We start from the raw sequence: 27,863 nt of genomic DNA, 5'->3' as shown, positions 1-27,863 counted from the left end.
TCTTCTTCAGTCTGCGCAGCTAGAACCTAAGCTTAGCACCTCATCAACCTCATGTGACACATGGCTGGAGGAACAAGGCAGTGGTGGCTGTGGCGGGTTGGCCATAGCCTCTTGTGGGCACAGCAGACCAGCTCTTTGGGCGTAATGTAGCTCTTAGGAGGCCTAGGCCTGGGCTGAACCCAGCGTAGGGGAGTAGGGAGTCTCAAACTTATTGGGCTAAAAATCAGCTGAGGGCATTGTTAAGATGCAGGTTCAGATTCCTTAGGTCTGGGGCCTGAGACTCTGGTTTTTCACAAGCTCCTGGGTGGTGCTGAGGCTGCAGGTTCAGGTCACACTCTGAGCAGTGAGTGTGGATGCCTGCCTTAGTGAGAGGCTGAGCAAAACACTTTCCTGGCTGTGACCTCGGTGTCCCTTCCGGCTCTGACACTTTGTGCATCTCCAAGACCGCAAGTTGAGGGGGTGGCTGGGGCGCGGAGCTTTTCCACTCAGTTGCCCCACTGGCGGAGGAAGGTGGCTGCCCTTTGATGGTGATGACAAATAAGAACAGTTGCCAACCATTGAGAACTTACTTTGAGGACACCTCATCACTTGTATGTGGCAGAACATGGCCCTGAGATGTTTCTGAGGTTCAGGGGAACCTGAGTTAGGAGAAAGTTTAGGGAGAGGAAGCACTGGTTTATCTGGGAGTTATTCCCATCCCAGATCTCTCTGGCTCTTTTAAGGGTCAAGGGTCTTATCAATCCCTTTCTCGGTGCCCAGCACCATGCCAAGAGTTCGGGGGGAAAGCAGACACCCCACAGAGACCTAGACCTGCCAGAGGTACTGTCCCTGGGCAGGGGAGGCAGGTCAAATGGGAGGTGCTCACCCAGGGAGGCTCCGGGAACTCAGACCTCTGATTAACCGCAGATAAACACTGAACTTTCTACCTGAGGAAGCTCCCGGGCAGGGCTGGGTTCCTGTCAAGGAGACAGAGAAAGTTTCCATTGAGCGGGTGTGCGTGTGTGTGTGTGTGAGTGCATGTGTGCGAGTGTATGCGTGTGAGTGCATGAGTGTGTGCATGCATGTGTGTATGTGTGTGCACGTGTGTGTATGTGTGTGTGTCTGTGTGTGTTTCTGTGTGCGCGCGTGCGCGCAAGTGCCGAGGTTCTCTATGATCTTTTCCTCCCTGCAGAAAATCAGGTCAGTGGTTTGACTGTTGTTAACCGCAAGGTGGAGTGGGGAGGTGGCCTGAGCTGCTGAGGCTGGGCTAGAGTATGAGGGCTGGGATCTGGGGCTACCAGGCTACGGGGCCCCCAGGAAGCAGTGGCAATGCCTGCCAATCTGGGGAGAGGGTGCTGCCTGCCATGTCCTGTTTCCCTCCCAGCATTACTCTCCCTTTCTTTGGGGCCTTGGTTGCCTGTCCTGGTAGACGCTGTTGAATAACCCAGGGACTGTGGCTGAAGAGAGGCAGTCACTCTGCCTTGTGGCTCCCGACATGGTGGAGGGTGGGAGGTGCGGGCGGGGCGGGGCCCTCCCATGGGTAGTAGTAACAACAGTCAGGCTTTGGCTGTCGCACTTTCACACCGGAGTCCTCACCTCGTCCACGGTGCCCTGGAAGCATGAGAGCAAGTGTTATTGTTGAGGGCAGTGAGAAAGAGTAGGGGGGGGCAAAGAGCTCATTCAAAGGCGTCCTGGTTCTCACTCTGGCCTCAGACTCCCCTTCTGGAGTCCCTGACGGCCCCTAGGCCACCCCAAGGGGTTGGAGGAACACTTTGTCCATTCCCCCTGGCAGGTGGAAGGAGGCCGGAGCACGACAGCCACAGCCTGGGCCTCTGTTGGGTCCTTGGCTCTGGGTCTCTCACAGGTAGCTATCAAGGTGTCGGCTGGGGCCTTGGTCATCTCAAGGCTGGAGCAGGGAAGGACCTGCCTCCCAGGCCCTAAGCTTGAATGGCGCTGGGGACAGGGGGCAGCACTCTTCTGGCCCGGGCAGCCCCTCCTCCATCCTCTTGGCATCCTGTCCTTAAAGTTCATCACTGCCTCGTCTGCTAGTCTCCTCCCCCTCTTTCCACCTCCATCTCCCCGAGTCCTTCTGGCTCTGCTTTTGCTTCCACGGCTGTTTCCTCACGGAGGCTCAGACAATAGAGGCTAATGATCCAACTGCTGAGAGCACACCCTCCCCTGGCAGCCAGAAATCATCTGTTACCCATCGCCCGCCCTCCCTGGGGCCCAGGCTTCCAGACCGAGACCTTTTCCTTCCCTCCCACTTCTTACTGGAAATGAGCCCCCGTCCTTCCACTCCTCCCTACCCCCCAGGCCTCCCTTAGGGAGGTTCAAGGACTCGCCTCTGACTCCATCTATCTACCGGGCACCCCTCTGCAGGGGGGAGGCAGGGGCTGGTGCCCACGACCTCTGGAGGCCCTCTGGGAGCACAGCCTTGCCATGACCTCTCTAGGTCAGCTCAGCGCCCTGTGCTGGACGCAGACCCAGATAACAGCTCAGCACGAGGTTACCAGACTGACGTTGCACAGACTGTGCTGGAAATTACAGAGTGCCTTGGAGGGAAAAACAAACTGGGGTTTCAGTTCCCATGGAAACGACATCTATTTGCAGAGGTGCTTGCGTCAGAGCCCGGGACCCTGTGCTTGGCAGGGATGGGGTGGACATTAAAAGGCAGGGTCATCTGTTGACTGTCTGGGACTCTTCCAGGACAGTGTCTGAAAGGGGACCCTTACCTTTAGCCATGACAAACAGCTCTTCCCACAGAGGGGCCTGTCTGCCTGGGCATGTCTTTGCAACGCGGGGGTTTTTGGGTAGATTTTAAACTTATGAGTCAAGGGTGTGGAAAGACCCCGCATTCACCATTCATGAGCTTTTATTCCACGAGCATGTTTTGACCTATGATGTGCTAGGCACTGGGCTAGGCCAGCCAATCAGGAGCTGGTCTGGACCTGCTAAGTTTAGGGCCTAAAGCCTCCCTTCCTGGAAGGAGCTTTGGTCAGACAGGGGTGAAGTGGGGACCTGCCAGGGACTGTGTGACGTGGGAGCACACAGGCTCAGCAATGCCAGTCCCCTCACTCTGCAACCAAAGCAAATGCCTTCTGTCCTCGTGTGTCACAGAGGAGTAATTCCTCGTCTCACGGGGAAAGATGACCCCTAAACTCTCCACAGAGGTCCCCACAGCAGAGGCGATTATTCCAGCTATTGCTATGGGAGAGTGTCTCTTGTTACCCTCTCCATCACTTTACACTTTACAAAGAGGTCTACATCCACTACCTCGTTTAACGTAACTCTCTAGGGAAGTTTTAACAACATCCTACCCGTTTTCAAACGGGAAAACTGCATGGAGGGAGGAGAAGGCACTTGTCAAGGTCACACAGATGATAAACAGTGAAACCTGTATGGGAATCTGAATGCCAGAACCCCTGCTTTGCCCCCTCCTCCCTGTCCTGGGGCACCTGGTGACCAGACCTCCCACCCTGGCAGGCCTCCAACCAGCCCGGCTGTTTCCCACGCCTGGGGAATGGGAAGCAGCTGTATGCTAGTGAGGTGGGGCGTGGATTATTCTGGATCTGGTCTCATGGAGGCTGCACATCAGAAAGACCACAGCCCCCGACTCTGCTGCTCACCCAAGTCACTTCACTCTTCTTTGCCTCAGTTTCCCTCTCAGTAAGTTGACAGAAAGCCTGTGCAGGGATCTGAGTGACTTATGCCCTGTAAGAAATCTGATGAACTAGGCCAGGCGCGGTGGCTCATGCCTGTAATCCCAGCACTTCGGGAGGCCCAGGTGGGCGGATCATGAGGTCAGGATTTCAAGACAAGCCTGGGCAACAAGGTGAAACCCTGTCTCTACTAAAAATACAAAAATTAGCTGGGCATGGTGGCGGGCATCTGTAGTTCCAGCTACTTGGGAGGCTGAGGCAGGAGAATCACTTGAACCTGGGAGGTGGAGTTTGCAGTGAGCTGAGATCGTGTCACTGCACTCCAGCCTGGTTGACAGAGTGAGACTCCATCTCAAAACAAAAACAAAAACAAAAACAAAAAACAAAAAAGAAATCTTATGAAATAGTTTCTTGTTGGTGGCCACTTGGATGACCTTTCCCCTCTCCTGTGGATGACTCTAATTGGAATGGGGCACATTGGCACGCCCCTTAGGGCCCATTCATTTTTCTGAATCCCTCCTTAAGCATCTGGTATCACCTAACAGATTGATGGGATTTTCAGGGAAGGGATAGAGCCTGGGACAATTTTAAATAGGGAAGGTTAGGCGGGGCATGGTGGTTCACACCTGTAATCCCAGCACTTTGGGAGGCTGAGGTGGGAGGATCACTAGTGGTCAGGAGTTCGAGGCCAGCCTGGCCAACATGGTGAAACCCCAGTCTCTACTAAAAATACAAAGATTAGCTGGGCATGGTGGCGGGTGCCTGTAGTCCCAGCTACTCAGGAGGCTGAGGCAGGAGAATGGTGTGAACCCGGGAGGTGGAGGTTGCGGTGAGCCAAGATCATGCCATTGCACTCCAGCCTGGTCTGCACGGGCAACAAGAGTGAAACTCCGTCAAAAAAAAAAAAAAGAATAGAGGAGGAAGAAAAATTTCCAGGCCTTGGCGTCCTGCTTGGTTTGGTTTGGGTAGGGGGTGGGGCAGGATGGGGCTGCGGGATCCTGAAAGTCCCTGAAGGGATGGTGGCCATGAATTACATCCACCTCTGTGCTTGCACCTGGCTGGGAGGTGTGATGTGAGAGGAGGAGAAGATGGGAAATAAACGCGTTCCATATGTCTGCTCTAATGAGGGGGTCTGGAGTTTCTGCCCGGAGAATCAGATTGCGGGCCTGATCAGGAGACGAGCTGTTGAACGCTGCAGGAATCCAGGAGGTGCTGTATCTGTGTGTGCCTTGCCACCCTGTAACGTAGAATTTGCTATGCCATTCCACAAAGGAAGACACTGAAGCCCAGAGTTACATGACATGCCCAAGGCTGTGTAGCTAGTAAGAAGGGAGGTTGGCATCTTCTGACTGACTCTGAGGGCAGGACGGCGTGTGCTTTGTGGGGAGCACAGGGGCACTGTTCTTACTTCTTTGGGTTCAAGACCTTCTGAGCTCTTATGAGACGACTGCTGGGGCCAGCTCGCCTGGAGACTCAGTTCCTGCCCCCACTCCCCACCCGTTCTTTCTTACCCCCTCTCTCTGTCTCCACCTCCGTCCCTGTCCCCTTTCCATCCATGCGTCCACCTCCCCAGCTCTCCCTTTCTTCTGATCCCAGCCGCTGAGTGGGGTGGGTGCGCCCAGGGCCGAAGAGAGAGGTGGAGGACATGAACTTGTTTTCTCTCCAAGCCCCTTCGCGGCACATTGTTCTGCTGTCCTGGATGTTAAGTCAATCGAATTGTGTCAGGAGGCAGCAGGGCGTAGGCTGCATGTTGTGGCACTGCTTGTGAGCGTCTGGGCCCCTTCTGGGTATCAATGCGTGTGCTGTGGCGCGTGCACATGGGGGGCTATTGCTGTTTGTGTGGGTGTTGCGTTTGTGGGATGCATGTGTTTGTGCATCTGTGTGTATGTGTATAGTGGATGCACTCTTGTCTATAAAGGTAGAATTTTTTTTTTTTTAATTTTACTTTAAGTTCCAGGATACATGTGCAGAATGTGCAGGTTTGTAACATAGGTATACATGTGCCATGGTGGTGTGCTGCGCCTATCGACCCATCATCTAGGTTTTAAGCCCCTCATGCATTAGGTATTTGTCCCAATGCTGCCCCCCACTAACCCCGGACAGGCCCCAGTGTGTGATGTTCCCCTCCCTGTGTCCATGTCTTCTCATTTTTCAACTCCCGCTTGTCAGTGAGAACATGTGGTGTTTGGTTTTCTTTTCCTGTGTTAGTGTGCTGAGAATGATGGTTTCCAGCTTCACCCATGTCCTTGTAAAAGACATGATCTCATTCTTTTTTATGGCTGCATAGTATTCCATGGTGTATATCTTTATCCAGTCTATCATTGATGGGCATTTGGGTTGGTTCCAAGTCTTTGCCATTGTAAATAGTGCAGAAATAAATACACATGTAGATATGTCTTTATAGTAGAATGATTTATAATCCTTTAGGTATATACCCAGTAATGGGATTGCTGGGTTACATGGTATTTCTGGTTCCAGATCCTTGAGGAACCACCACACTGTCTTCCACAATTGAACTAATTTACACTCCCACCAACAGTGTAAAAGTGTTAAAAGATATATGCTTAAGCATGTAGTGAACACTGTCATGAGTGCACACCTGCAGGAGCAACTGCAGAACCTGTAGGGCCCAGTGCAAAATGTAAATGCTGGGCCCCTTGTTTAAAAATCATTAAGAGGCCGGGCGCGGTGGCTCAAGCCTGTAATCCCAGCACTTTGGGAGGCCGAGACGGGTGGATCACGAGGTCAGGAGATCGAGACCATCCTGGCTAACACAGTGAAACCCCGTCTCTACTAAAAATACAAAAACTAGCCGGGCGAGGTGGCGGGCGCCTGTAGTCCCAGCTACTCGGGAGGCTGAGGCAGGAGAATGGCGTAAACCCGGGAGGCGGAGCTTGCAGTGAGCTGAGATCCGGCCACTGCACTCCAGTCCGGGCGACAGAGCGAGACTCCGCCTCAAAAAAAAAAAAAAAAAAAAAAAATCATTAAGAATTTCCAAGTGCAGGCAGCAAAGCATTACACCCAGCATGGGCCTTAGTGCAGGGCCCAGCGTGACTGTACAGGTCACGGCCTATGAAGGTGGTCTTGTATGGGGGTAAGTTTTCTATTTGTATGTGTATACGTGTGTGCTGGTTGTGTGACTGGTGTGTCTGTGTAGGTGCGTGTGTGTGATATGCGCGATGGTGTTTCTTGTGTGAATATTGGGCATCTGCATGTGCGGGCTGCTTGTGAGGTGAGACTGCTCTTGTGAGTGTGTGTGTGTAGGTGCGTGTGTGTGATATGCGCGATGGTGTTCTTGTGTGAATATTGGGCATCTGCATGTGCGGGCTGCTTGTGAGGTGAGACTGCTCTTGTGAGTGTGTGTGTGTAGGTGCGTGTGTGTGATATGCGCGATGGTGTTTCTTGTGTGAATATTGGGCATCTGCATGTGCGGGCTGTTTGTGAGGTGAGACTGCTCTTGTGAGTGTGTGTGTAGGTGCATGTGTGTGATATGCGCGATGGTGTTTCTTGTGTGAATATTGGGCATCTGCATGTGCGGGCTGCTTGTGAGGTGAGACTGCTCTTGTGAGTGTGTGTGTGTAGGTGCGTGTGTGTGATATGCGCGATGGTGTTCTTGTGTGAATATTGGGCATCTGCATGTGCGGGCTGCTTGTGAGGTGAGACTGCTCTTGTGAGTGTGTGTGTGTAGGTGCGTGTGTGTGATATGTGCGATGGTGTTCTTGTGTGAATATTGGGCATCTGCATGTGCGGGCTGTTTGTGAGGTGAGACTGCTCTTGTGAGTGTGTGTGTGTAGGTGCGTGTGTGTGATATGCGCGATGGTGTTTCTTGTGTGAATATTGGGCATCTGCCTGTGCGGGCTGCTTGTGAGGTGAGACTGCTCTTGTGAGTGTGTGTGTGTAGGTGCGTGTGTGTGATATGCGCGATGGTGTTTCTTGTGTGAATATTGGGCATCTGCCTGTGCGGGCTGCTTGTGAGGTGAGACTGCTCTTGTGAGTGTGTGTGTAGGTGCGTGTGTGTGATATGCGTGATGGTGTTCTTGTGTGAATATTGGGCATCTGCATGTGCGGGCTGCTTGTGAGGTGAGACTGCTCTTGTCAGTGTGTGTGTGAGTGTGAGTGTTCTTGGGCTTGAAATCTGAACCCTTTCCTCACCACCCTGAGGACAGACTCCCTTAGCAGCTGCCTATGCCTTCTGCCAATGCCTATCAAAGGAAAAGTGTGTTTTATTTTTGGCGCCCTTGCTGCCTATTCCCATGGTGCCCCGGGAGGCTTTTATTTGACTGCCTTTGTTGGAAGGATGACAAACACTTCCCTCCACCTGCTGCCATGGTGGCCCCACGAGAAACCACAGCTGGGGGTGGAGCAGCTTCCTCAGCCCCTTACGCACTTGCCCTGCACCTCTTGCAAGCATCCACGTGCCCAGAGCCCTGCCCTGCTGAGCACTGGCCTCCTGGACTCTGCACAGACAAGGCACCCATAGCAAGTCAGAGCTGGAGGCAATGGGTAGAAATGATTTGGTCCAGCAACCTCATTGTACAGCTGGGGAGTTGGAGGCCCAGAAAAGGGAGGTGACCTGCCCATATCGCCCAGTGAGTCTGTGCAAAGCCATCTCAGCCCTGAGAGCCATGTGCCTCTCAGGTGGTGTGCAGCCCTGCAGGGCTAGCCCATGGAGGAAGCCTAGGTGAGAAGCAGGGCCCAGAGCCTAGGTGAGAAGCGGGGACCAGGTTCTGTGGAGCAGCAAAGACCTGGTTATTGCCCAGCTGTGGGGGTCACAGCCACCGGCAGATGGGGGCTGTGTCTTTGTTATTTGATTCTCCCTTCTCCCAGGTCAGAGTTCTGTGTCTGACAGGGTTTGAAAGATGTTGGTTGGACACAGTACAGTGCCTGGCACTCAGTAGGGGCTCCGGAAATATTTGGTATTAAACAGCTGTTTAGTTGAATGGTGTAGTAGGGTGGCAAAAGCAAGAACTTTGGAGGCAGCTAGAACTGGTTGAAATCACTTAGTAGCTGTGTGACGCTGATAAAGTTACTTAACCTCTCTGAGCCTCAGTTTCCTCATTTATTAAATGAGACTCTAGTAGAGTTGTGGGGATTACATGAGATAAGATACCAATGCTTAATACAGTGTATAGTATGTAATAACATCTTAATAAAATTGCTAGCTCTGTCACCACAGGTAAGTTACATGAGCTCTCTAAACCTGTTTCCTTCTCTGTTGTCATAAGAATTCAATGGAAGATAGTATAGCTATCCTAGTCCTTGGTGCATCACAGGCACTTAGTAAATGTTAGCCTGCCTCCCGCGTAGGTTCATCAACCCTCCAGCTCTTCAACGTCTCTTTCCTCTGCCCTTAGCCTCTGTGATCCCTGCCATCCCTTCCAGGACATCTTGTCTCTCATACCTTCTGTCTCCCAGCCTCTGACACTCCCAGCAACAAAAGCTCACAAGGTCTTGTGGTCCATGGTTTCCTCAGGGTTCGGCTCTGATGAGCATGGGTGGGAGGGGGCAAGGATGCTGGGGACACAACAGGTGTAGTCCTTGGATAAAAATCCCAGTTCTGCTTTCGACAAAGGATTGAAGGATTCCAGTGGATCTAGGCCTGTGTCTTGCCCTGGAGAACAAAGGCAGAGGGCTGTCTTCCTGAACAGCCCAGTCACAAAGCTGCCACCATTCTTCCCATTCCCTTCCTCCTGATTTCCAAGTCCAGAGGTTGCCAATTGCACCCTCAGCAGCTGAGCTTCCCCGAAATGGGAGTGTGCGGAGGAGGGCAGGTGGCAGGTAAGAGATGCTAGTGCAAGCGAGACAGCGTGTCCAGAGAGTCAGTTGTAGAAGTCTCTGGAGCCTCGGGGCAGGAGGCAGTGCTGGTTTCCGCATAGGTGACCCCCTAGCACCGGCTTCCCCATAGGCCTGGGCCAGGCCACAGAAAACACCCTATGGGCCTGAGAAGCAGACTGAACCATTCCGTCTTTACACGTGATCAGGTTTCTGCTTCAGTCACTCGAGTGCAGTTGCATAAACCAAATGAGATCAATGAGCTTGCCTTTCCAGGCCTCTTTTTAAACATTGGGAAATGGTTTGGGGGCATCTCATCCGCTGCATCTGTTGTGCTTCCCAATGTCAGATATTATTTACTTGGAGCAAATATAAAGTATTCTGTCCTAAATAAACTCTGACACAGGCACAGGAGGACTTCAGGGCAAGAACTATCTCCTTACCTGCCCTCTTGCTAGTGGGCACTTATATCTGATCTCAAGACCTATTGCATCATGCAGGAACCGAGCCAGTCCAGACCTGGCCAAGCCTGTGAGGAGATGTTTATTTACCCAGAGATGAGAACCTGGAGGCCACACTGTGTGGTGGTTACCGTGACACGTAGGACAGCCCAGCCACAGAATTCCCTGGGGTTAGTGAACAACACACAGAAATAAGGTTATATCCATCCTCAAAGTGAATATGGGCAGGACAGAATCTGACGGCGGCAGAGGAATCTGAATTGGGTCACGCACAGACGCAAAGAGAGGAGCCCGTGGGGAATTCACATCCTGGCATTTCTGACTTCGCATGAGATCAGCTGAGATTGACTTAGTCTGGAGCAGCTCTCCTCAGAAAAGGGCCTGGGGAGCTTTTTCCGTACCCAGACTCCTGTCAGTGTCTCTGCCTCGGCCCAAGAGAAGTGCAGGGACAGAGGGGGTGGCTGCTGGAGGAGTTGGGACTTCTCAGACAGCTGCTCCGTGGGTTGGAGCGCTAGGAGGGCTTGCTTTTCTGAAGCCTGACAGGGTTGCTCTTTTGAGTTGAGGGAGAGGCCCCCCCACCTTTTTTACTCTCCCTGGGGTTTCTCTAGGGTCTCAGACCAGAGAAACATGGCTATTTCTTTCTTTTTTTTTTTTTTTGAGATGGAGTCTCGCTCTGTCGCCCAGGCTGGAGTGCAGTGGCTGGATCTCAGCTCACTGCAAGCTCCGCCTCCCAGGTTCACGCTATTCTCCTGCCTCAGCCTCCCGAGTAGCTGGGACTACAGGCGCCTGCCACCTTGCCTGGCTAGTTTTTTGTATTTTTTAGTAGAGACGGGGTTTCACCGTGTTAGCCAGGATGGTCTCGATCTCCTGACCTCGTGATCCACCCGTCTTGGCCTCCCAAAGTGCTGGGATTAGAGGCTTGAGCCACCGTGCCTGGCCCCAAACATGGCTATTTCTAACCATCTTCTCTGCAAAGAAGGCCATGGACCCATCTGTCTCTAAGACTAATAGAGCCCCATTCTCCTCACCTGAGACTGGGAGACCTGGGGAGGCTCTGTGTGTGTGTGTGTGTGTGTGTGTGTGTGTGTGTGTGTGCGCGCGTGCGCACATGCACATGTGTGCATGCAGGAAGGGGCATCTGACTACACACTGAAGATACGCTTCAAGTCCCGCCCCCAGTGTGTATTCCCTAAAACCCATTCCTGCCCCATCTTCCCCCTGCCCTTCCCCTCTCTCCTTTGCCTTAATTCCCCTGCCAATCCCTTTAGGTCTGTTTCCTTTCCTCCAACTGTTCACCCTCAACAAAGGCATGTAACTGAGAACCATTCCCAGAGAAGACGGCCCATCTTCCTTTCTTAAAAAGATCAGTTGCCTGATTTCCTTTGGGCCCACTGCCATATTTCTTTTGTATTTCACTCATTCTCCAGACTCAGTGATAAGGACGGGAACTATTTAAAGGGGAGAAGGGAAGTTCTCCTTAAGGACCTAATCAAAGGACAAGATGGACGGTGCCTGCTGGAGAGAACGAGACAGCGTGGGATGAGGGCGGGTGCCACGGTGGATGTGCAGGGATGTTCCCATGAGCCCAGCAGGGTCTGGTGGGAAGAGCTGTGGTTAGGAGCCCAGGGAACAAGGTTAAAGTTCCAGCATCTTTGCAGAGCTCCTGGGAGACCTCAGGTGAGTTGCTTCCCTCTCTGAGCATGAGTTGACTCACCATACAATGGATGGAAAGGCCAGAGTCACTCATCTCTAAATTGCCTTCCAGCTTAAATTATAAATTTGTGGGGATGGAAATGGGCTAAGGAATTGAACTTGGTTTCCTCATGGTTAGCAACTTTTTTTTTAAAGTTACCTTTCTTAAACATCTCCTAAAGATTACCAACAATGCATATGTAAGTTTTTCTAAGCATTTTACATATATGGATTTGTTGCCTTCCACAACAATCCGAGGACATAGGTACCATTAATATTCCTATTATACAGATTAAGAAACTGAGGTACAGAGAGGCTAAGTAACCAGCCCAGGTAGTGGAGCCGGGGTTCAAACCAGGCAGTCTGGCTGCAAAGTCCCCATTCCTTACCACCACACTCAATATTCCAGGCATTGTGCTAAGTGTTTATACAAATCCTTTCCATTTTGCAGTTGAGAAATCCAAGACTCAGAGCAGTTGAGCAACAGCTGAAGGTCACACAGCTGGGAAGCAATAGAGATGAGATTCCAAGTCGGCAGAGCTCCAGAGTCTCTACTCTCCCCCACACCCTCCTGCAACCCTGCCAGACGCTCAGGCTCCCAAAGCAAGTGTAACCAATATCCCTACGTTGCAACGCCTCTTCAGGCAAGTCAGCTTCTCCCCCCTGGGCCTCAGTTTCACCATCTAGAAAATGACTGGGGGATTGGCCCAGCTGATCTTTGAGGTCCCTCAGAGCTCTGTGAGTCTGTGATGAGAAAGGTGTGGTGCTTCTAGCTGGGAATGCCTTGGGAATGCCTTGACTTGACCTGGGGTTGCAGCCAGCAAGGATGAGGGAGACGAGGACCTGGGGATGAAATGAAAAGGAAATTTCAGGTGACTGGAGAAGGCTCATGGCTGTGAACCCGGGAAGAGGGGGCAGATGTATGAAGCAGGTAAGAAAAGAAGAGAGAAGCCCTGGGTGAGCCTCTCAGGAGGCCTTTTCCTTCTTCCCAGGGGTCACCCCAAGCTCAAGATGGGCACGTGAGAGCCTCGGGCAGGGGAGCAGGGATCAGGCCAGCACCGAGCCGAGGTCAGAACTTCTGAGACACAGCAGTTCGAGGGAATGAACATTGCTGGGGGTTTTGTTTTCTCTGTAAATATTTGGATATGTCCAGTGATTCTAGAAAAATGTATCTGCAGCTGAGGTGGCGCGTTTGTGCGGTTGGCCTGGCTGCCTTTTCCATGACTGCTGTTACATTCCTCCCCTTCAGGAACCGACTGTTTTCCCATCGGTAACCTCATTAGGATGTCCACACCAGCGGGCGCCACACGCACACGCGCTCCGGCAGGTTCCCCTCGGGGACACACACGCACGCTGGCATCGCCCCGTGGCCGCACGCTCACGCACAGTGGCAGCTGTGCCTTTTAATATTTAATGCCGTTGCTGCGAACGTTGCTCCACGCTGACTGCATCCGTGCCAGGCTCATTCCTCTCAGGGCACCGATTCCCGGCTTGGAGACCAGCTGACAAATCTTGTTAAAAACCTTCCAGCCCAGTGCATCTCTCGGAGGAGGGTAATGTCACGTTCTTGTGAGATGAGAGAATGGGCGTCATTACCAGGCAGCTCCATTTTCAATGAGGCTCTTTCCACTTGGGGAAATTGATGGAATCACCTATTGCGTGAGTGTCTCAGCCCTCCCTCTAGTTCCCCCCAGGCCAGAGCTATTGCAGCTCTGGGTCCTTCAGACCCCTCTCCATGCATTGCAGGTTGGACTGACCTGCTCTCTGGCTTGCAGAAGTCACGGCTCTGGGTGGGCACCAAGGCACGAAATGACATGAACACCTGGCCTGTGTGGGGGCCTGTGTCTGTCCCTCTCTCCCTACTCCTCTACAGTTGGTAGCCACACTATGGTTTGAACGTATGTATCTTTCCAACATTCATATGTTGGAACATGAACCCCAAGGCAATGGTATGAGAAGTTAGGGGGGCCTTTGGGAGGTGATTAGGTCATGAAGGCTCCACCCTTGTGAATGGGATTAATGCTCTTATACCAAGAAAAGAGCAGGAGGGAACTAGTTCGGCTCATTGTGATCTTCCACTCTTCTACCATGTGAGGACACAGCATTTGTCCCCTCCAGAGGGCACGGCAAGGCTCCATCTCGGAAGCAGAGAGAGCCTACACAAGACACTGAATCTGTTGGCGTCTTGATGTTGGACTTTCCATCCTCTAAAACTGTGAGAAATACATTTCTATGGTTTATAAATTACTCCACTGGTGGCATTTTGTTGTAGCAGCAGGAAGGGACTATGACATACACCGTGGAGGCCACTGCTGCTACAGTGGCCAGCAGAGAGCGTCATGGGTGGTTCCAGCTCTCATGCAACCAGCAAAGGGTCCCATCCCTGACCCCTAGTCTGGCATGCTGTGGTCTCTGAGCCCACAGAAAGGCCCTCCCTCCAAACCCCAGCTTTCAGAGTCTAAGGGGCTGGCAAAAGGTCAAGGGCTCTAGTTCTGGGCTGAGCTGGGACAGGTGAGCAGGCCAGTGTACAAGAGCTGCTAAATGCAGAGTCCCCAGGTATCGAGGTTACCTGGACAACGTGGTCTTCCCAAAGCTGCAGTAGGATCGGCATGTCCGGTTCCGTGCTGACTGCGCAGGCTTGGGGCCTATCCCATGAACTCTGGAAGGGTATTTGTAAGATGGACCTCCTGTCCTCAGCCTCTTTCTACCTTTTAGCGTCTTGGTCCTCTGTCACCGGATGGGCTCACAGCATTCCTGAGCTAAGAACCTCTGTGGTTCTGAGCATCTCTAAGAAACGAGGCCTGGGGGAGGGCAGGGAGGAGGGGAGAGGGGACGGTCGGGTGGGGTGTGGGGGACTGCAAAACAAAGACACTCATTTGCCATTTACCAAAGACTTTTTTTTTTTCTTTTTCTTTTAAAGCTGTTGTTTCCTCAAGGGAAAACTTTATTTGTGTGTGGGTAAAATGTTGCTCTCTTAACGAATCGAAAGCAGAACATGAGGAGAGGTTTTCAGTCCCTGTGACAAAGAACAAAGAACAAGCTCGTGGGCCTTGGGTGGCCACTGTCACCCTCCCCGCCTTTGACATTTCCCTGTCCTCTCCTCCCATCCCAGTGGAGCCAAGAGCTGAGTGCATGTCATCCCCACTCTGGAGCCCAGAGTGTGGCTTTGGTTAAGCAGAGGCAGCCGGCCTGGCCTGCAGGAAACACCACGCTCTCCCCTGTTGAGAGCCTGGGAGGGCACCGCGGCAAGGGAGGGAATGAGTGTGCTTTTAGGGCGGCGTGGCAGCTGCCATTCCTGCTGGCTCGGAGGACAGTGGAGAAAGTGATGGATGGAGGGGTTCAGAGAGTTCGTCTGACCAGCTGATGTCCGCTTTTCCTCACCAAGCCAAGAAGTCTCCCCACTATCTCTGGTCTTGGAGACAAGGCCTGGTTTTCGGAAGAGCTGGTCTGAGCATTTGAGCCTGTGGGAGGCCGGAAGAAGGCTCATTCAGAGGACTCATCAGGCCACTCCCACACTCCTCGCATTCACCCTCCTCGGCCCCTTCACCCCAGCAGGTGGGAACCGTTTCTGGACTTTCACTTTCAGTATTTGGTTTAGGGGACAATAATAGCCTCTGTTTCCCAGTGTTGTCTGTCTGGTGTTAGCTTATCAGCCCTGTCTTTTTTCAGCGTTGGTTGAGGTAGCTGGGACTGGGGCGAAGCTATTTTCTGGAGCAGGGGCTTCTACTCTGAGGGAGAGCTGCTTTTCCCTGAGCAGCTTGTGGCAGGGGGATGTCCTGAGTCATTGCATCTGCTCCCTGTCCCCACCCCAGGGACCCTGGGAGAGGTCCCTCTCTAGTCCAGGCAGAAGAGTCGCCTATGGGGAGAAGGTGGTGGTGGTCTCGGCCTCCACGCTCATGGAGGAGCGCCGGATGTGCCGACAGGAAGACCACTGCCGGAGCTGCTCCTGGCTGAGGCAGCCCAGGTCCTTGAAGAGCTTGAAGAGGTCATTGCGGAACTTGACGCCGATGAAGGCGTACAAGAAAGGGTTGACGCAGCAGCGGACGCAGGCCAGGCTGTAGGTGACGTCGTAGGCGATGTTGAGCTGCTTACTGAGCTCACAGGTGCTGCTGGTGATGTTGAAGTTGGCCACCGTCTGGGCCAGGACCACCCCATTGTAGGGCAGCTGGAAGACGATAAAGACCACGACCACGGCGATGATCACCTTGATGGCCTTGTTGCGCTCAAAGTTGCGCGCCTGGAGCAGGGTGCGGATGATGACAAGGTAACAGAAGCTCATGGCCAGCAGGGGGACCAGAAAGCCGATCACCATCTGGGCCACTTGGATGGTGATAAAGGCCTCCACATGCTCTGTGATGAGAGAGCATCGCATCGCTTGCTCACTGCTGCTTCTCTGGAGGCCGCTGTACAGGAGCTCCGGGATGGAGAGCACTGTAGCTAGTATCCAGATGCCCACACAGGACAGCTTGCTGATGAGGAGGACGCGGGCACGGTGGCGGTGAGCTGAGACGGCCTGGACGATGGCCACATAGCGGTCAATGCTGATGCAAAGAAGTAGGAGCATGCCGCTGAAGAAGCTCATCTTGTAGATGGCAAAGATGAGCTTGCAAAAGTGGACACCAAAGACCCAGGACTTGGCCGCGCTGTAGGCCCAGAAGGGAAGGGTCAGGAGGAAGAGGATGTCTGCCACCGCCAGGTTGAGCAGGTAGGTATCGGTCATGGTCTTGAGCCTCTTGAAATAGATATAAGTCAGCACGACCAGTCCGTTGCCCAGTAGGCCCACGAAACAAATGATGGAGTACATGATAGGGAGGAACCAGGCTTTAAAGTTCCGCACATCCTTCTTGGAGCATAAAGACTCGAACAAAGTGTAGTCCACTGTGGTGTTGTCTCCGATGTAATCGTCCGTGACCTCATCTTGACACAGGCATACCTTCAGGGAAGGAAATGAGGGAAAACAGGCCAGGTTAGCTGAGTGGCTCCAACTCTGGCTGGGATTTAGCCTAGAGCAATGGTTTCTCTCTTTCTTTTTTTTTTTTTTTTCTTGAGACATGGTCTCACTCTGTTGCCCAGGCTGGAGTGCAGTGGTGCAATCATGGCTCCCTGCAGCCTTGGCCTCTCCAGGCTCAGGTGATCCTCCCACTTCAGCCTCCTGAGTAGCTGGGACCACAGCCTTACGCCACCAAACCCAGCAAATTTTTGTATTTTTAGTGGAGGTGGGAGTTTGCCATGTTGCCCAGGTGGGAGGAATAGTGGTTTCATTGTGAGGTCCACATCATCAGTATCACAGCATCACCTGGGAACTTGTTAGGGATGCAAATTCTCAGGCCCCACTTGAGAATGCTGAACCAGAATCTCAGGTGATGGGCTTAGGAATCTGTTTGCCTAAAGTCTCCAGGTGATTCTTTGGTTTGAAATCAGTGCTTCTCAAATTTTAACTCCAATACACATCACCTGGTAAACCTGTGAAACTGTCTATCCAAAATCAGTAGGCTGGGGTGGGGCCTGAGATTCTACAGTTCTGCTAATAAGTAGCAAGTGGCTGATTTTGCCAAGTCTGAGAGACTCTACATGTGCTGACAGGGGACTGGAAATTGGTGGGGCTCTGGGAGCCCAGATGAGCCTTGAACTGGTTAAACTCTCTCTCTCGGAGCCTCAGTTTTCTCTTCTGTGAAATGGAGATGAATTTGCTTCATATGGTTGCTGTGAGGTACCTAGCCCAGGTTCCAGCACCATTTCCTCCCCATGGAGCTTTAATTTTGCCCTCGGGGAGCTCTGTGAGAGTGGGAACATGTGTCTTTCTTCTTGACCCTCCTTTAGAACTTGGTGGAGTTTTCCAGGGGGCTTACAAAAGACCTCAGCTTTAGGGGGAAAATCCACCTGGGGGTCAAGGTTGAGGAGGGCCTGGAGTGAGAAGAGAGGAGGGCAAGTGCTCCCATTTTGAGGCCATGAAGCCTTGGGTTTGGGGCCAGCTGCTGTGATCACGGGTGGTGGGTGACCTGGAGAGACTCTAGATCCTGGGGCCCCTCTTAGCACCCAGCAGGAGCTCAGGCAACGTGAGCCCAAGTGCCATAAAGACTGTGAATGGATGATGGGCCACAGGGGTGGAGGCGAGGCCTCCTCAGCAGCTGTGTCCCTGGAAGGAAGTGCGGCTCTCATCTCCCACTCTCCCTCTGTGCTCCCGCCCTCTCCCCCCACCTCTCTGCCTCTCTCTTCCTCGCATCTCTTCCGGCAGATCCCAATCAGCAGGACTCAGCTGCTGGAGCTTTTTTTAGCCTGTCTGCAGGGCCGGGTGAAGGTTCAGCAGCCTGCTGTGATTTTATCAATGAAGGAGGGGGCCCATGCCTGCCCGTGCCTCTGCGCACAGCGATGGACGGGCTCGTGCAGGGCAGGGAGCTGGGCTGGAGGACTTGCCTCGCGAGGCTCATGGTTCTATCTCCAGGAACCAGATTCAGCAGCTCAGCGACTATGGGTTTCTACACATTTGTGCTGGAGGGGTTCACCGCATCGTGTCTCTATCTCTTTTTCACATCCAAGTTCTGGATTCATCACTGTTGTGCTCAGGAACAGGGTGAGCACAAAATGATGTCCAGGAGCCTTTTCTTTGGCCATTGCTAGCCTGAGACCAAAAGTTAGCGGCAACCCCCCTCCCTCTCCTGGGCATGGCTGCAGCCTGGGAGCCCTGAAGGAGGCTGCTGCCATTGGCCCAGCCATGGTTACGGTCCAAGGCCTTAGACTCGGGGTCCCTGGACATGAGGGGGTCTCAGCCTTCCTGGAGGGCAGTATTCCCGGCCTCTATGAAGTGCACTCTTCATCATCCAGTCCTGCCTTCCCGTCTCCCCTTGAACCTTGTTCCTGTTTTATAATTCCCCCTCCTCCAGCCTCACTGCCTCTGCAGCCCACAGCCCCACCACATCCTGCCCTGTCTGAGCACCCCCTCCTCAAGTGAAAGGGAGGAATGAGCCTCAGCTGTCCTCCTCCCCACCCCAACTTCCAGCCTCCACTGCCAGCAATACAGCCCCCCAGAGTCCTGGAGACAGGGGAGAAAGAGGAGGGAGTGGTGATGGGGAAGGGGCCAGGCTGTGGGCTGTAGCCCAGGCTCCAGGGGGCCTCTGGGATGGGGTTTTGGGAAGAGTGCCCAGTTTGGGGCCTGCCTCTGGCCTGAGCTTCTGGAAAGTTGCCCCTCTGGCCTCCAGACCTGGGGATGAGCCGAATTCTGAAACACTGACTCTCTAGCTCTGGCCTCAGCTGGACTCCCCTACCCCCACTCTGAGCTCCCACATCTAACAAATGGGGGAAAGTTGACTCTGTGAGTTACGGTTTCCTCTAATTTTGGCACTTGGTGAGGTACACTTTCTGTCTGTTTCTGGATTGAGAAAGAGAACTTTGTAAAGTGAGGATCTTTGTTCCTGCCGAGTTCAGGCCTGCTATAAAGTATGTGCCGATCCACCCCTCTCCCCATCCCTAGGGCCCCATCCTCTCTTCCCTCCCCTGCCAGGGAGGCCAGATGGGTCTCTATTTCACCAAAGAAAAAGGGGGCTGCGAGGGGAGACTTTGGGTGAAGGTTGGAAAGAGATAACCTTGGGGCGATAGGATAGTAACAAGATCTCCAGATCCAGGGTGATTTTCTCAGCACACATGCACAAAACCCAGTAACCATTTTTGCAGCTCTTCTCTTTAAGAGAATTCTCATGTTTCTGTCTCCTGGGCAGGGAGATTGGAGGTGGGATAGGGAAGGTGACAAGTTATTTTCCCCCATGTTTTAATCTAAATGGAGTAAAGGAGGTCCAGAGAACATCTGTGGCTCTCCAGGGTCACTCAGCAGATGGTGAGGGGGCAGCCATTAGCTTAATGAATGGCAGGCAGGCTTATGTCTGGGTCTTGTATCTTCTAGCAAATGCCCAGTTCCTCCACTAAACCCCTGACTTGGGAGGCCGTGTGGAGAAGGGAACAGAGCTTTCCTTGGCAGGGAACCTCACCTGGAAAATGACAAGGAGAGCCACCACCAGCACGCTTTTCATTGGTTTCCCTGTAGGAGACAAGGTGAGAAAGTTATTGCTTGGCAGGGACAAGTCTTTATTATTAAAGAAAGCCGTGGAGGGGGAGACGCTGTTGGGAACTTTCCTCTCAAGCTCCAGGCACTGTGTTTGCTGAAAGACAACATCAAAACCAGATTGTGCCTTTGAACACCTGGCCTGCTGCCCGGCATCACTGTCCTCACCTCCTTCTCATCCTCCTCCACTCCCAGGTCCTGGAAAGCAGCAGCATCAGAATGCAGGGCAGCCCCTCCCACCCCCTGTCTTGGCCCATCTAGGCTGCTTCTTCGAGCTGGGAAGTCTTTATAGCCCAGATCACCCCTCAAGACTGAGCTTGGTTGGTGGGTCTGAGTGCCCCTTCCCACTCCACATGATGTGGGACGAGGCAGCAAAGCTATGAGGTCGTGGGGTGGGTGCACACATTTCCAGCCTTGCTTTGGTGCTGGTAGCCACTGGCCCAGGAGCATTTTCCTGGCATCCCGGTGAATGGGCAGCCACATGTGCATAAAGCCAGACTCGAGTGTCTCCTGAGGGAGGCGAGCTGAGGAAGGAGGACGACCCCACAGGCGGGTAGAGGGATGAGGTTACTGGTCCACAGTGATGGAGACTGCCTCAGGGCCCCACTAGCTCCACAACACCCCCTTACTGAAATGACATTCATTCAGCACTGACTGTTGGTCCACTGGGCCCACACCCTTGGCCTGCCTTTGGGGCAGAGATCCCTTCCCTTTTATCTTGTGCAGGCCCAGAATTGAGGAGGTGTCCCACAATTGCGTGCTGATGAATATACGAATGATGCATACATGAATGATGGATAAATACACGAATGACAAGTAAACGAATGCCTGTCCTTTTTCCAAGGGAGAGGGCATCAAGATGGCCCGAGAGGACACAGGGGGGTGCTGTCCTGTGGCAGTGTCGGGGAAGGACGCGCTTTCCTGATGTCACGACTTCCCCCTTTCTTTCTTTTTTTGCTTAACTGAAGTGCCTGCACACACTTTCTCTCCTTTAACTTGTTTTCTAACCTAGGCTTGGGGGGGCAGGTGGAAGGGCGAACAGGGTCAGCTTTGGGAAGGGACGTGTTCTGGAAGTCAGGAGGCTTCCTGGGGTCTGAGCAGCAGAAGGGGATCCTGGCTTAGCACAAGGCCCGGATGTGCTCAGTTTGGTTTTGTGGCTGAGCCTCAGGGCCATCAGGAACTTATTTCTTCTTGAGGCTGAGCAGCGAGGACAGTTGACAAAGTAATTTGCCTAGACATCTTAGCTTACCTACAAGTCAGGGCGTCGGTAGCCCTCTTCCCGTATACTGACCCTTGGGTCCCAGCTAGGTAGGGCCTGGCCAACTGGAGAGTCAGTAACTGCCATGCCACAAGTGAAGGCAGGCCCGTGACAGCTCCAACCTCAATAGGGCCAGGAAATGCGTGGGAACCTGTTTAAGGCACCTTCTCCTGGAGGCTGGGGGCCCTACGGAGGCTGGGGAAGCAGTGAGAGCCTGGCACTTCCGTGTCCTTGGCCACAGCACCACCTGCTGGAAACCTCCCTGCATGGCACCCAGGTTGCAGTTTTTAATGTGTTCCCCGGAAAGTGTGTAAAGCCGGGGATTCTGGGCTTGGGAGTTCCTCCGGGAAGGAGAGACTGCATCGGGCTACATAAATAAATAGGTATTTCTCCCGCCTTGAGCAAATTATCCTGCACACTACTGCTAGACATATCTTCCTAAAGCTTAGCTCTGATGCCAGTCCCCACCTCACCTTCCTCCTAAATCCTCAGGGGCTCTAACCATCCCTGAGGATAAAGCCCTTAATGCTTGGCCTGGCAGTCCAGTCCTCCACTGTCCACTCAAAGTGGGCTTCCTAGCTGCATTTTCTGTTCTGGGGACAAGCAGCCGCTGTCCCCTCATTCCCAGCCTGGGCTCAGGCATTTGCAGTCCTGCTGGGATTGGACCCTGTGGCAACAGAGCTCCCCACTGCACCCCTCATTCTCCTTTCTCACTGAATTACCCCTGAGCTCCTGAGTTTAAGTCCACATGTTTATACCCAACCACACTCTTCAGGGTTCAACGCTCTGCCCATCCTCCACTGACTCATCCAGAGGTTGAGTCTCGAGGTTTCTTTAAGCACGTAAATGTCTTTCAGTTACTCTAGAGAAAGCCCGCTCTGACTGTCAGGGAGAAACGAGAAACCTCAAAGTTTGATAAGTCACAACGGGTGAGATCTGAGTAGCAAGAACTTTGTTTCTGTTTTACTCCGTTGATAACCCTTCTCCTGGGCACTGTCCCACTTCTGCTGTTCCTGTCAGGGCAGGGGAATTGGGGGAGTGCTGGCATGTGTGCCCGTGAGTTCTCGTTCCAGGTGCTTTGGAGGAGGTGGATGAGCAAGGATCTTGTAGGTCCATAACAGGTGGTTTTCAAGAAACATCACAGGGAAACTTAGGGGAACTCTCATCTGTGGCAAAAGGGAGCCTGGTCAGTGGCCATGAGTCAAATCATCCCTGCCTGTTACAAAGTCATAAAGCATCTGGTCTGGGGCAGCAGCGTGGGGGAGACCAATGAAGTTGGGAATCTCTGGGGCTAAGGAGTGGTTGACCTAGATGTTGGGTGTTTTCTGAGTTCTTGAGTTTTCAGTAATGATCATCATGAAAATTCCCTAGAACTCCAACCTGAGCCCCAACATGAGACTCCCCATCTAGGAAAGATAATTATTGGCTGGCTGCCCCCACCTCCAAACCATGAACTTCCATCCCCACATTTTTCCAGGTCCTCCAGACTGCCCAGGAAATCACAGTTGCCCAATCAGCTCTCCCCAAGAGTCACCCCAAGCTTTCTCCTCTCTGAACTTCCTCACCTGCCAACACACCTTTCCCTCTCTCTCTTTTTTTTGGATAGGGGAGAGAGAGGAGAAGCAGGGAGGTGGTTAGAGGTCTAGAGATCTGGGGAATCCACTTTCAGACAGTACGTATGGACGGGTGAGAGCCGGATAGATCTTGCAGTTTCTATGTTATCAACTGCTGTATCTAATGAGATCGTTCATATTCACTGAGCTCTCACTGCGCGCCAGGCTGTCTGCACGTATGGTCTCATTTCATCCTCTCAAAAGCCCCATGAGGTAGGTGCTACTATTAACCCCGTTTACCAACGAAGAAACTGAAACACAGCAAGTAACTTTCTCAGAGTCACACAATGGCCAGCAGGGGAGCAGGCTTTGAAACCCTCCAACTCCAGAAACCACACTCCTAACCATCCTTCTCTGCTATCACTGGGTCTGTATGTGTCTCTCCCTCATAACATCTCATGAGCCACCCTGGTGATCCTCATCCTAGATTCCAGAAAATAGAGTCCCAGAGAGATTAAGCCAAATGGCTGGGCCACACAGCTGCTAAGAGAGGGACCTGAGATTTGAACAGGACAGCAAGGTTTGGGCTCTTGCTACTGCATCAGGCTGCGTTTCTGATGAGTCTGCTGTGTCTAGGACGCTCCACGGAGCATGAAGGGAATCTTTGCTCCCCATGCCCCACTGGCCACCAGTGCTTCCTGCTTCCATCCCCCAACATCCCAGCCTCCAACAGAGCCGGCCCCACCTCTGTTCTGACACAGGGCTTTGCTGCTGCTTTGCTGCCACAGAACTCCTTCCAAAATACATATCTCATCCTTTAATTCACCTACTTGAAAAATAAAAATCTTTGATGTTTCCCTATTGTTTTCAGGATAAAGTCCGAATTCCTTAGGCAAGCTGTACCACGTTTTAAGGATTGGGTCTCCTGTGCCTGCGTCCTTCCTCCCCATCTTCCTCCTTGGCATGGCCAGCTACTCCATCCTCCCCTCCACTCGCTTCCTTCTTGTCTCTGTTACTGTGGTCTCAGCTGACCATCTACATGGCTGCAGCCTTAGTCCCCAGGACACTCTGCTTGGCAGCGTGGGGTTTTTGAAATAATGGATTTGAATGCCTTTAGGTGGGGCATTCACCCTCTGGGTTACTCTACTCCCCTCCACTTCCCGCACCTTACGCCCCTTCCCTCTTTTACGTTGTCAGCCTCTGATGGTAATGGAGTTTGCCATTCCTGCCACATCCTTGGCCCCTTGTGGCTCCTTGTTTGCTTGACAACTCCTACACACCCTTCAAAACCCACCTTAAATACCTCTCTGACCCAGGTTCACTATTCCCTTCTTGTCTTGCCCTTGCCCCGGTCAATGCTGTATCTCACTCTGTTGCAGTGGCTTCGTGACATATGTGTCACTCTCCCCACCAGACTGGTCATCCCTGAATCCCTCAAACAATAAGAGTTGATGGAATGTCCCAAGCAAAGCAGAGAGATTTTTCCAACAGCGACCCCAGGCTGCAACGTTCCTCTCCTCCCCAGCCAAGTTTCTGGCAGGCGAGAAACTGGCCTTGAATTAGCTTCAGCATCCCCCTTTGCCAGCATTTGTGTCTGAGCTGTGAGGCACATGTCTCTTATGGGTTCATTTTTCCCTTGCTTTGCTTTTGAGAACTATGAAAGATCTTTGGTCTCGTTGCTCGAAGGTGGGGAGGGTGCCTCGGAGCTGCTCATTCAAACCGTGAAAAAGGCCAGCTCAGCCCCACTTTGGAGTTTTCATTTTGTGTAACAGAAACCCTGCCCCCTCACCCACCTCTTGCTCCTTGCTGGGCAGATGAAGAGCAGAACAACAGATCCTCTGAGGCCCACCCACCCCATCAACGGCCCAGAGCCCGTTTTGAGCAAAGCTTGTCAGTGGCTTCCCCTCCTACCAGTATTTCGGGTTTGACCGTTGGGGCTGTCTCAAGTTGAGTGAAGTGGCAAGAACATCCCTTCCTCCTGGACCAGAGATTACCCTCTCTCCCTGCATCAAAGCCTAGGAGTCTAGCACCCCCAAACCTAGTCTGGGGCAAGACACTGCGCACATCTTCCCAACCCCCTGTTCAGTCATGTGGATGGCTTGAAATCAATCAGCCAGGGCAGGAGAATTTACACCATGGAAGGTGGCAAGCACTACAAATTCAGGACTTTCCCTCCACCCTGGAGGCAGTTACCAGTGCTCCACCCTGGGGAGCTGCTTTTCAAACACCCAGCAGCACACCACTGGGCACTGCTTGGTTTCCTTCCTGGAGGCCAATGTGAAAGGCTGGAGCAGGGTCTTCTGTGGATGACGTCTGTATTCTGCGATTGTGATGGAGAGGGTGGCAAGGGGGTGGAGTGCTGGGGAGTGGGATTAAAGGGTAGATGGGCTGGGAAATGAGGCATTTGGAAGAGATTTTCAAAAACTAAACTCTACTGAGTTCTTGATACAATGTATTCATTCATTCCACAGACATTTTCTCCTCTCATCCTCAAAGCATCTGAACCTGCCTTTTGGGAGTTCATAGTCAGTGGGTGGGTGGGGGGGTGACCTTAACCCTTTCACAGCTGTTTGCTGGGTCCAGACCCAGGGTTTGGGGCAGGCGGGGAAGGAAGAGATGAAATCAAGGAGGCTGTGGTGTGGCGAGGAGGGGTGTGAGGACAGCACCAGGGAACCTTCACTTTTTAAAGCCAACCCCTTGCGGCTTTGAGGCCGCCGTGGTGCATTGCTTGCTGGTGAGACAAGCCATCTAGGAACCTGGTCTTCTTAGCCTCAGCCTGGTCTGACTCCACAGCTGAGATTTATAAAGGAGGTGTCTGGAGCTGGATGAACCACTCAGAACACCCTCAGCACTTCCCCTGGACCCCTTCTAGTCAAGACGGAGGTTAGACCCAAGAAAGGGCTTTCTAAAGAGTAGAATTGTCTGCCGAAGCAGAGTGTGTGAGGTTTGCTCAGGGGCACGGGCTGTGCTGAAGGCCTGGCTATGATTTCTCCAAGCTGAGTGCCCCTTGCCATCCCATTCCATGTTGCCTGCCCACTCCTTAACTTGCAAGAGGTAACAGCAAAGTCAGAGCAAAGCCGGTGGGATGTGCAGCAGAGAGAAAGCAACCAGAGCTTGCATTTGCAATGCACTGCACCATTCTCACAACTCAGTCACCTTTCATTTGCATCTTCTCATGACCCCAAGTGGACAGGTATACGAATATTCGGCAGGGGAGAAAGGTGGGAATCAGAGAGTGGGTAGAAGGTCCTAAGCTCTCTAGGGAGAATTTCTCTGTTGAAACCTGTCCCCAGAGGTCCCAGAGGGCCTAACCTATCACCCTCATGATGAGAACAGGTTCTGCCAGACCACCAAGCCCAGCTCCGCCACTCTCTTATGTCCCTGCTATTTTAGAAAGACATGATCTCGGCCCCTCCCTTGTCCCCACTGGCACAAAAGGCTGACCCCTTCCCCAGGTTTGAAAGGGCAGGTGCACCCCTCCTGGGACAGTAGGGGGCATTCTCTGGAAGTAGCTTCCAATGCCCACCAAATCAGAACTGATTTCTCCAGGAAGCACCCCTATGCGCTCCACCCGCATCCTCCACCCCCATTCCACAGGGTCAGTCTGGGTGTCCAAGACCCTGGTACTGTTCCTTCTCACATGAAGAGGCTCACTCACCCAGGTCCATGACGCTCTCTGGGCGGTAAAACCACACAGGAAGGCTGTGCCCGGCCTCGCGCTACCCCTGTCTGGGGAGGAAGTGGTTCGAGCCCCTTTTAAGTTGTCAGAAAGCCACCCTCTTCTCTGCCCCTCCCACTCTTGCTCCTCCCCCGAGCCCTCCCTGACTCACGCAGGGTCCCTTCAGTGCCTTCAGAGATAAAGGGGTAGAAGAAAGATGACAGAGGGTGACAGTCGCTGGTCATAGGATCCTGAATCATCAGGTCATTTACATTCAAAAAGCCCCCTGTGCTGCCTGGCAGAATCTAGATGAGGGGCCATTTATTGATTCAACAAATATTTATAGCATGAATATCACATGCCAGGCCATGGGTTAGATGTTGGGGAGTCAGAGATGTGTGAAAGAAGTGTTCCCATCCTTCCCTTGCTCTGCTCAGAGTCACAATGGAATATAACCCCAAATGGCTTTCCCTCTGGCTTCTGGGTCGTTTAGGCCAATGGGAGGCACTGACACATAATGACAGGTAAAAGGGAAGACATATGCCACAATGTATCTTTTTTCTCCCCCCTTCCCCTCCCCTTCCCTCCCCTCCCCCCTTCCCTCTTCTCCCCTCCCCTTCCTTTTCCTTTCTTAATGACAGCTTTATTGAGCTATAATCCACATCCCGTAAAATTTACCCTTTTAAAGTATAGAATTCCATGGTTTTTGTAAGTTTACAGAGTTATGAAACCATCACTACAATACATTTTAGAACATTTTTTTCTTACTCCCACTCAAGAACCCTGTAATCATTAGCAATGACCGCTTCCCTCCCCTCCTGTCATCAAAAGCCCCTGGCAACCACAATCTACTTTCTGGCTCTATAGATTTTCCTATTCTGAACATTTCACATAAATAGAAGTATTCAGTACGTGACCTTCACATCTGGCTTCTTTCAGTTAGCCTGTTTTCAAGGGTATCCCTGTGGTGTTATGGATCCGTTCCCCATTCCTTTTTATGACTGAATAACATTCCATTGTATGGATATGCCACATTTTGTTAATCTGTCATCAGTTGGACATTTGGGCTGTTTCCCCTTTTAGCTATTATGAATGATGCTGCTATAAACATTCATGTACAAGTGTTTGTGTGGACGTATGCTTTATTTCTCTTGGGTATATACCTAGAAGTGAAATTGTTGAGTCATATGGTAATTATATATTTAACATTTTGACGATCTATGAAACTGTTTTCCAAAGTGAGTACACCATTTTATGTTCCCATCAACAATGTGTGAGGGTTCCACATTGTCAGCAAAACTTACTATTGTCCATTTTTTTGATTCTAGCCATCCTAGTGGCTATAAAGTGGTATCTCATTGTGTGTGTGTTTTTTTTTTTTTTTTTTTTTGGAGATGGAGTCTCATTCTGTTGCCCAGGCTGGAGTGCAGTGGCATGATCTTGGCTTACTACAGTCTCCACCTCCTGGGTTCAAGAGATTCTCCTGCCTCAGCCTCCTAAGTATCTGGGACTACAAGTGCGTGCCACCATGTCAGGCTAATTTTTGTATTTTTAGAAGAGATGGGGTTTCACCATGTTGGCCAGGCTCGTCTCAGACTCCTGACTTCAGGTGATCCACCAGCCTCGGCCTCCTAAAGTCCTGGGATAACATGTGTGAGCCACCATGCCCAGCCTAGTTGTGGTTTTGATATGCATTTTCCTAATGACTACTGATGTTGAGCATCTTTTCATGTGCTTATTGACCATTTGTATTTTTTTTTTTTGAGAAATATCTATTC

General features: G+C 52.2%; 1 protein-coding gene across 1 annotated transcript; it reads right to left on the bottom strand.

The window, feature by feature from the left end:
• Positions 1 to 11,764: 11,764 nt before the first annotated feature.
• On the bottom strand, positions 11,765 to 26,178 carry CCR7 (C-C motif chemokine receptor 7). Its single transcript, XM_033183109.1, has 4 exons — positions 26,086 to 26,178; positions 19,543 to 19,592; positions 14,133 to 16,496; positions 11,765 to 12,406 (listed from the first exon to the last, which is right to left on the bottom strand). Exons 1-3 carry the CDS (start codon positions 26,093 to 26,095, stop codon positions 15,420 to 15,422), a joined length of 1,137 nt encoding a protein of 378 aa, XP_033039000.1. The 5' UTR covers positions 26,096 to 26,178; the 3' UTR covers positions 11,765 to 12,406; positions 14,133 to 15,419.
• Between the last annotated feature and the right edge of the window lie 1,685 nt (positions 26,179 to 27,863).

Source organism: Trachypithecus francoisi, unplaced genomic scaffold, assembly GCF_009764315.1.
Source record: "Trachypithecus francoisi isolate TF-2019V2 unplaced genomic scaffold, Tfra_2.0 Lachesis_group20, whole genome shotgun sequence".
Taxonomy (NCBI): domain Eukaryota; kingdom Metazoa; phylum Chordata; class Mammalia; order Primates; family Cercopithecidae; genus Trachypithecus; species Trachypithecus francoisi.
This window is presented reverse-complemented; position numbering and strand designations above follow the sequence as displayed.